Source organism: Oculina patagonica, chromosome 13 (genome assembly GCF_052425735.1).
Source record: "Oculina patagonica isolate OP01 chromosome 13, crgOcupat, whole genome shotgun sequence".
NCBI lineage: Eukaryota > Metazoa > Cnidaria > Anthozoa > Scleractinia > Oculinidae > Oculina > Oculina patagonica.
Window position 1 is genome coordinate 37040856 of NC_135770.1, and position 9255 is coordinate 37050110.

General features: G+C 38.1%; 1 protein-coding gene across 1 annotated transcript; it reads right to left on the reverse strand.

The window, feature by feature from the left end:
- Positions 1–660: 660 nt before the first annotated feature.
- On the reverse strand, positions 661–6822 carry LOC144635668 (2-aminoethylphosphonate--pyruvate transaminase-like). Its single transcript, XM_078494752.1, has 4 exons — positions 6608–6822; positions 4983–5317; positions 1766–2259; positions 661–977 (listed from the first exon to the last, which is right to left on the reverse strand). Exons 1-4 carry the CDS (start codon positions 6732–6734, stop codon positions 662–664), a joined length of 1272 nt encoding a protein of 423 aa, XP_078350878.1. The 5' UTR covers positions 6735–6822; the 3' UTR covers position 661.
- Positions 6823–9255: the final 2433 nt, after the last annotated feature.

Consider the following 9255-nt stretch of genomic DNA (forward strand, 5'->3'; position numbering starts at 1 on the left):
TAGCACCTTAGAGACTGTGTCTAATGTCTGGTTTCCATGCTATTGTAGGTAATCACAGATTTGTAGGTTAAATACTACTAAAGATCATGTAAATTAACAATCCATTGTGATCCTGTGATCCTGACTATGCAATCAAGAAAACAGAGCCATGCAGGTTCTACATTTTATGCCGAACTTCATATTTATTGCATTCAACTACATTTATCTGTGATCATAGTATAGAAACCAGGGTTAAGACACATCTCTTAGTTAAATCAGTATATCAGAATTACTCTATATTACTTTATCTTGACATTCTGGGCCTCAGAGACCTAGCTCAATCTGAAAATATTGTGAAATTAATTAATCTTTTAAGATCTTTTCTTATTTTATTGAAGTAATAATGAGTTGTTGATGTCGTTTTGGTGTTCAAGTGGGAACCCAAAACTATACCCCTATACCCCTTTGGAAGTTTCTGAATTCCCCCACCCCTCTGGAAATTCCAGTTATTACAAGCTTCATACTTTGATTAAAACCTTTGACTTTTGAAAGGACTTTCAATGAACTTCCTTTGGGGTGGTATAACATAAAAACAAGGGAAGCAAATCAAATTCACCAATTCCCAACATACATGCCACAGCAAACCTCTAAAAAACAGTACTATGTCATGTTTTAGCTTTAATTAATCCTCGTGTAATGGAACAGGTATTTTCATTTCACCCAACACCTCTTCTATACACTTAAGCAAGTGCTCCATATCGGCAGGATACAACTTTCCAATGTTGCCGATCCTGAAGCAATCAGCAGTGCTTACTTTCCCAGGGTAGATAACTTGGTCTTTACTGTTTAGCCGAGTGTAAAATTCTTCAAAGTTGTAGTTGGGATGTTTGGGATTGTAGAACGACGTGATGATGTAACCTTCATGTGTGTCATCTAGGAACTTCTTGAAGCCAAGTTTTCGCATTCCATCTTGAAGGATGTGGCAGTTCTCCATGTATCTAGAAAGAAAAGTCTTATTTCAGAACATCTCATGTCATTTCATGTCAATCTCTTACAATTACCAGCAGAATTCTTTTATCACCAGCTTGTGCATTCATTGGCAGAGTCTGAGCTATAGTTGGTGAAAGTAACATAATTAGACTGAAAATGCTGTTTTTTTCTTATTCAGTGGTAGATTTTAACTGTGAGTTGTAATAAGAGCTGGTAACCATGTGAGGGTGTAAATGAACAAGTGAGCAAGCAATCAAGAAAGTGAGTGATTGATGGCCAGACACTGATGGTTTCACTGTAAAAGTGAAGCTTAATCAAATCGTCAAATAATTGTCAGTGGTGTTTAATCGCAACTCATTTCAGAAGCTTGCTTAAGGGCGTGTTAACATGCTGCAGCCTTGAAACCTGTGTATTTTACATGATTGACTGCTGAGAATATTAAAACACAATGTTCGCTAAGGTTTTAAAATATTTAAAAAAGGTTAAAAGGCTAAAATATGTACAAATAAAACCGAACGTTTTCGACTACCCTGATGATGACTTTTAGTCGAAAACGTTCGGTTTTATTTGTACATATTTTAGCCTTTTAACCTTTTTTAAATATTAAAACATAAGCAATAAAAATATTTATTATTGTCAATGGTATCGTATCGTATAAAGCATGCTCAGTGTGTAGAACTCTTGATTCCAAAAGTACAAATCTGTACTTTGTGCCTGAAAGGTGTGAAGAGGTGCCATCTCTTTTATAGCAGAACTTCTTGTTTAAGGTTGTATTAATATTTTATTATTTATTTACCTGTTTGCTCTTCCATCAACTCCTCCCTCAGCCTTGAACTCCGACAGAGCATATCGAAAGGCAAGCATGGCATGGGTTGCTGGGGTAAATCTGAACTGTCCATTCTGATCCAACCCTTCATACTGATCTACGATGTCCAGCGAGAGACTGCGAGCCCATCCCTTGCATCTCTTTAAGGAGTCAATGTGACCAATCACAAAGGAGAATCCAGGCACGCCTTCTATACACTTGTTCGCTGAGCTTACCATGAAATCAATATTGGCAAGATCTAAGTTGAGAGGAACGGCTCCAAAGCTACTCATGGCATCCACGAAAAATGATACACCTGGAGCATGTTCTTTGACGAGCTTGCCTACTTTAGCAACTGGGTGAATGACACCTGTTGACGTCTCGCAGTGTACCATGGCAACATTGGTAATGGATTTCTCATTTTTAAGGATCTCTTCAATTTTCTTCAAATCTGCTTTTGAATCCTCAGCTCCACTCAGCACAACCTGAACAGCAAAAGGCAACATTAACGATACATGGCCATTAACTCTTTTTCAAAGCAGCATGCCAGCATGCATAATACTTTGTGTCATAAGATACTATCAAATTATATCAGTTTCTAAAGCATGAAGTAACAATAATACTTTGTGTCATAAGATACTATCAAATTATATCAGTTTCTCAAGCATGAAGTAACTACAACTATTGCTACTCCCCCTGGATGCTAGTCCATCACAGATTATCCCCCCTAACCTCCCCCCCCCCCCCACCCCAGCAAGTTCTCAGGTTTCCCTTACTGTCTTTCTATAGTGTGCAAGTCAAATGTCTTGCTCAAGAAAACAACACAGTGATCCAGGCAGCACTCAAACCTTGACTGTTCAATGGGCTAGTTTCCAATTACGCTCTACTGATCTTAAACAAAGGAGTGAAGTCGAGGTTGAGGGGAATAAAACAAAGGAAAATTCAAACTATTCCCCTGAACCTCGACTTAACGGTAATTCATTTGTTTGTGATCAGTGGAGTGTAATTCAAAACTAGCCTATTTCAAGGTCCAAACTGCTAACCTTAAGGTCACTGCAACTCTGAGTTCAAATTCAGAGACTTTTAAAATACATACATACATGTGACCCTCCATATGAAAATGGGGCTTAACGTAATTTCTCTCAAATGCATTTAAACGCAGCGTTTGAAACGCATTTGAAACGGGTTTCAAACAGTTTCAAACAGATTTCAAACGCGTTTCAAACACCTTTTGAATTTACAGCGTTTCAAATGCAGAAAACGCATTTTATAGGGTTTGAAACGCCAAATTATTTGAGCATAATTATTACTGAACGTAGGAGGTAGACAGCATTGTTTATGATAGTTTCCCAATAGTAATTTTTGGAACGGTTTCACAGAACATCCCGGTAACAAATCGAAACAAAATATGACGTCTACCCGTGTTAGCTCGTGTTGGAAGCTCGGCGGAAAGGTTGTTTTTGACTGGACTGGAAGCCTTTCTGCGGCCCTTTTGCTTTCAAATGGCAGACATTCTGCAGAATTTAGCGAAAACTGTAGACTAGCTCCAATTTAACTGCACAAAATAATTTTCCGCGGCAGCCATTTGGCAGCCATTTTACTGTTGAATTACTGCAGTTGGGCTGCATGTGCAGTCAACTCAAACATAGCGCAGAAGTTTTGATAAGCTGTCTTAATTTTCGAACTGTTAACTGCAAAATCGCTGTGTGATAAAGCCAGCTGGTTGATATTATTTCTCACTAACAGGAGTATAAAATTAAATCAATTGCGGCTCGCGTACACAGTGGCGACTGTATTTTCATTTGAAGGAATACGACTCACCGAAAAACGTGTCATCTGGCATCCCAAAGTGAATTTTTCATCGAGCAATCGATACAATTTTTAATATTTATATTGCAGTGTGTTTACAGGGAACATAAATTTGCAGTTTTCTTTTCTCCTGTGTGCGTTGCCATTCTCCATTCATGAAACCTCGGAATCTTCAAATGATCGCTGTTGAACGTACAAAGCGCCCCCGCTTGTGGTTTGAAGCATCAGGTTTCACGAGTTCGCACGTGATTAAATCGTGGAATTTATTCAACTTCTTGACTTTACACGCAACAGTTTCAAATGTAACTAAACTGTTCATACATAAGTTTTTCGTTTTACAATCTATAGTTTCGTGAAATATATCGCTTATTTGCCGAAATTATCTCGATAAAATGTGATTTATTTCAAGTCTTCAGAAAACAACCTGATGTGTGAGACATGACAATGCACACGATCTGTATAAAACCTGATACTTTGTTTACTTTATTTGGCGGTCAAGATTTGAAAGTTAAAACGATCGGTTAACCGAACGGACAGTTTAAATGTGTTGTTCAGTTTGGTTTTTCAAGTTACAAGGGAATTAACAAGCGACAAGATGGTCCAAAAGCAAGAAACATGCTTCAGGATGTGTGGTGATATAGTTTTCGTGTAGCGAATGTGTTTGTTTACCGTACGCGTTGCATATTTTCAACATGCCTCAGACACAAAGCGATGTGTGGATTAAATATACGATGTAAGTATATTTTATACACTGTACAACTGTATACAATGCAATATTCACAGACAAGTTCTTGCGAGTAACACAAGTGTGCATCACGCTGATTTATTGATGAGGAGAAAATGTTACTCAAATCAAAAAGCTTTCCTGCTGCAACATCATCATTCTCTGATTTCCTCAGCTACTGTAGACACTGTATAATTTGAACTGAAATCGTTGTCACATTTTGAATAAATTATGCTTCAACAGTAATAATAATCTAAGCATGGTGTTTCAAACACATACAAACGCGTTTCACCATGTTTCAAACGCCAACTGTTTGAAACGAATTTCAAATGCATTTGAAACGGGTTTCAAACGCGTTTCAAACAGAAACGCTCTTGAAACGCTGTTACGATAAGCCCCCTTTTCATATGGAGGGTCACACATACATACATACATACTAAAAGGGTTTTTCAGCTCAATATAATACAATTACAAATACAGATTAAAATTTAGATTAATTAAGAATATAAGTATAATTATAATGAAATTCAACATCAACAATATTATTATAAATTGTTGAATAGAATTATAATTTTAAAATATCTTAAAATTTGGACGGTGTGATTATGAGAAAAAGAAAATCACCCCTTTTAGAGTTGACTCTGTGTTTAATCCAGTCTTAAGTTGCTAACATACCGTTTCTATTCCAGCAACTTGACAGATCTTCACCATTCTCTTGCCATATGAGCCATTTTCAATGATGAAAACTTTCCCACCTTCTCTTGGTGTTGTTGTGGTGAGTACAGCCTCTACTGCATAAGTTCCACTGCCTTGAAGAAGAACAGAAGTGTATTCCTCAGGAGAAACACCAGCGATCCCCAGAAGCTTTGAACGAATTATTTTCACCATGTTTATAAACTCAGTGTCACGTGAACCAAGGTCTCGGAGCATGGCTTTCTTTGTTTCAAAGCTGACGCCCAGTGGTCCGGGTGTAAATAGCTTTTTGTCCTTGTGATGTCCATGTTCTAAGTCTAAATAATCAGAAATTAAAAAATACAGTGTTGATTTACCTCATGACACCAGTCACCTTAGTAACTATACAGAGAAGCAAAGTTTACAGTGCTACTATAGGGAACCACATAGACATAGACAAAACTTTATTGTTTTAAACATGGTTAAAAAACCCATCAGTATAAAGAGATAACAAAAATCTAAAATACTGTTTTAGGTGTTTGCCGTGTGAGTGCCTGTTGAGAAATATAAGTTGTTGATTCCCTTTCTAAACCTTGTAAGGGTTAATGGCTTATGTATTTTAGGTGGCAGTCCATTTCAAAGAACAGCCCCGGAGTAACCAAAACTGCTGACCACTACACCTTTTTGATTTTCCTTAGAGCATGTTAAGTAAACAGCCCCTTATGTTTACTGGAAAAGTCTTGTTGGGGGTGCTCCACTGTGGTCTAGGAATCTCTACCCTGTCTCTGACCAAAAAGGCTTTATTTTGCTACTAAATGTCAGACTCTCATCTCAGACCAGAACTAAACAGGGTTTCGTCTTATTTTAAATTTTCTCGAATATTACGAACTAGTCCAAAAATCGTGTTTCAAGGAACACACTCTTGTCTGTCCCCTCTGAAAATCTCAGATCTGAACCCCCTCCCCTTCCAATCCTTTGGAATTCCAATCGTAAGTATCTCCCAATGCCTTCTGAATTCCAGTTCAAAGACCCCACCCCCTCCCCTCAAATTCCAAAAAATTGCCCATGGTATAGGTGTGGATGATTTTTGGAATCACCTTTTTAACAGTATTGTATATTTTTTGGGCTGAATCTCTCAAGCCACAGATTACTCTAGCATACAAAATGAGACATCTGTTTTCATAGGCTATACTTAATATTTGATTTTATCTCAAACCAAGACACTACAGTCTGCTTGGAGAACTATCTCCTGCAGAGGGAGGTTTCTGTTAAAATAACAGTATTTTAAACTTATTTTCAATTCCTTCTCGTTCTTAGAGCCTACTCGAGTTAAGATTTCCTGTCAAGAGTACATTTTAAATAAAACAACTGAAGAAAATCTCCATGGTTTTGAAAAATTCACCAAATTATGCTTCAGATCTAATTGCGTGACCAAGATCAACAAATCTTTGTGATGTGGCATGAACTGTATTGTACAAACAGACTATTCTTTTTACGCAGAAAACAAATTCTACGGACAAGGGGAGTTTCAGCTAACATTTCCCTTTCTAAAATAACTATTTTCTCTATTATTTATACTGTTTATCTCTGGGACAATATAGGCTTAAGCAAAGTGTTCAAATCCAAACCTGGTTCGTCGAGGCTTGAGCTCGAAGAACATAGCCGCCACGAGGTACCGTAAATTACTTGCGGAGATCTTTTACAAGCTCGAGCGACATGAGAAAAAGATCTTGTAATTCCACAACGAAACGCCATCGCTTACACTTGCTGGGAAAGAAAGATTGAAGAATTCTACAGCTACAAAGCTGACAAGAGGACTGTGTGCGTGCAGACACTGCGCCAGCCAACCTCAAGTCATGCGCAAACCGAACGTGCGTGACTTCCCGCACACACGCGGGAACCGGGTGCGGTCACCCTTGACGGTTGCCCGCGCAACGCAGTGACATCAACGCATCATTTATTATAGAACTTTAAGGTTAAAAGAACTTATAGCGATGTTACATTTCTTATATTTGCGATTTTTTTGCGGTTAAAGATGGGTTTAGACCCAAGATTTCGTAATCTTTCAAACGCGAGATGAACATTTTCATTTTCGACCTCAGAGCTTAGGCTTCTGACGTCAGCATGCACGAAAGAGCTCTGGGATATGAAATGCTACACCGGAAATCCACCAAAACAGGAGACTGTGCAAAAATAATGCGTCCACGTGGTAAACCCCTGGGATCAGATCCTGACAATCGACATCCCGTCACACGATAGACTACTGCACCCGTGTGCCTGTCACATGATTCCGGGAGGCGGGCGAGTTGGGACGAGACCATTTTTGAGGAGGGGGAGGGGCAATTTTATGAGCAATAATTTTTTCAGCTTCAAGTTGTACAAGTTTTGTCGTGATAACTTGCTGATTAGGTCAAACGTCTGTCAGTCCAAAAGTTCCAAAATAAAAGGGGAATCAGAAAAAGAATATGTGGGACGATATAAATGCAGAGCTGAGGGCCACACAACGTTAGGAAGACTATGGCACAATTCTTTGTCGGATCTCACGTAGCTTGGAGATGCATGTACTAGAACTCACTCGAGGTGTATAAAACAGTAATTTTAAATGCACGGCTAGTACGACGACATTTATATTGGACAATTTATTTGGCCGATATTTCGACTAGTCAACTAGTCTTCTACAGGGCCAGAGCTGGAGAAGACTAGTTGCAATTGACAAGTCGAAATATCGGCCAAATAAATTGTCCAATACAAGTGTCGTCGTACTAGCCGTGCATTTAAAATTACTGTAGAAAAAGAATGGTACAAGCGAGCGCAGTTAGATCTGGGGCTTAGGGGTACTCCCTTAGGTGCCTCCTTATATAGGTTCTATACCTGAGGTGAGGATCCGTTTTCTGTAAAACGGCGTGAAAAACTATACTGCTCAAGAAAATTTTGGCACAGCAGCACACCAACTCCCAAGATTTTGGAGAGAAACGGGATCTAGGGTTGGAGGCTAGGGGTCTTTGTTATAAAAGAATGTAAGGTGACACCTCCACTCCAGGCCTGTAAGAAAGATCACTCCCTGTTTTTTAGGTCAGCACATCTGGATCCACCAGTGGGGAACAAAAAACAAAAAACCATCGAAAAGTTTCCAAAAAGGCTGTTCATGGTAACATAAGAGCCAGGGCTCTTAAACTGGCCTTTGACAAAATAAATGTGGAATTTTGGCTTCAATTCTAACATTGCTAAAAAAAGATATAAACAGCCCTCTTATTTGAGTGTTTTATTTAAATAATTCAGTTCAATTCATGTTAAGAATAGACACATTGTACTTTTAGCCCTTAAGTAAAAATTACAATAATTAGTTCCCGTCCCAAAAATTTTTAGCTGCTTTTTTATCCAATATTTTTGTAGCTAGTCGACAGTGAAATTAATTTCTTTCTTGAATTAAGTTTATTTTCTGCACTTATAAATAGTGCAATTCTAATCTAACATGTTTGCAATCCCTACAATAATGTCAAAAGCGCATTTGAACGTATGGAAAATGCGCTATATAAATGCATTATCATTATCATTATGTAATGATACATAGATTGATGTACTTTCCTCCTCAAGTAATATACACAAGTTATTTACAATACAGATAATTTGATGAAAATAATGTTTGGTACTAACTTTTAATAATTAGGGAGGGGGGCGCGTTGATTAAGCTCTGTCATATTATACAAGTTACTTAGATTTGATCAGCCAAAATCTTGGTGTATTAGAGTGGAGGCAGAGGGGGGGGGGGGGGTTGAGAAGGGATTTGTGCAAGCCAGAAACTCAACATCTGCAGTGTGATCCTCAACCCCCCCCCCCCCAAATGGTCTTAGAATTTGACTGGCCAAATCAAATGAAACCTTTGCAAGGTGGCAAAAAAGATGTCTAAAGAAATTATTTGCCAAAGGCTTTTTGTGAATCAACAGCAGTACAAAGCACTGGAAATGCTTATTACTCCACTTAACCCCTTTAGTAACACATGGCCAACTAAATGTTAAATCTCTTTTTCATAACTTTTCTTGAATTTCGTTTTACGCCAAGATATATTTTTCCTAAGATAACTGCCTGTACGAACTGGTGATAAAACATCTAAAAGTTACTTCAGAGAAATGCAAAATTACCAGTGATTTCCAGAGTAACTGGGAATTTAAACAAGAAAGATGAGTTTATATTATGCAGTGAAGTAACAATATATTGAAAAGGACAACCTAAAAGACATTTTGAACTTTTTTCCCAGAAGGATGTCACAAATACAACT

What these genes read in the sequence shown, in the direction of transcription:
- LOC144635668 (XM_078494752.1), bottom strand. Translation starts at nt 6,734, where the DNA reads ATGGCGTTTCGTTGTGGAATTACAAGATCTTTTTCTCATGTCGCTCGA. An exon ending in AAGTTGCTGGAATAGAAACG is followed by an intron (nt 2,260 to 4,982) that starts GTATGTTAGCAA and finishes TTTGCTGTTCAG; the next exon opens with GTTGTGCTGAGTGGAGCTGA. An exon ending in GTTGATGGAAGAGCAAACAG is followed by an intron (nt 978 to 1,765) that starts GTAAATAAATAA and finishes TTTTCTTTCTAG; the next exon opens with ATACATGGAGAACTGCCACA.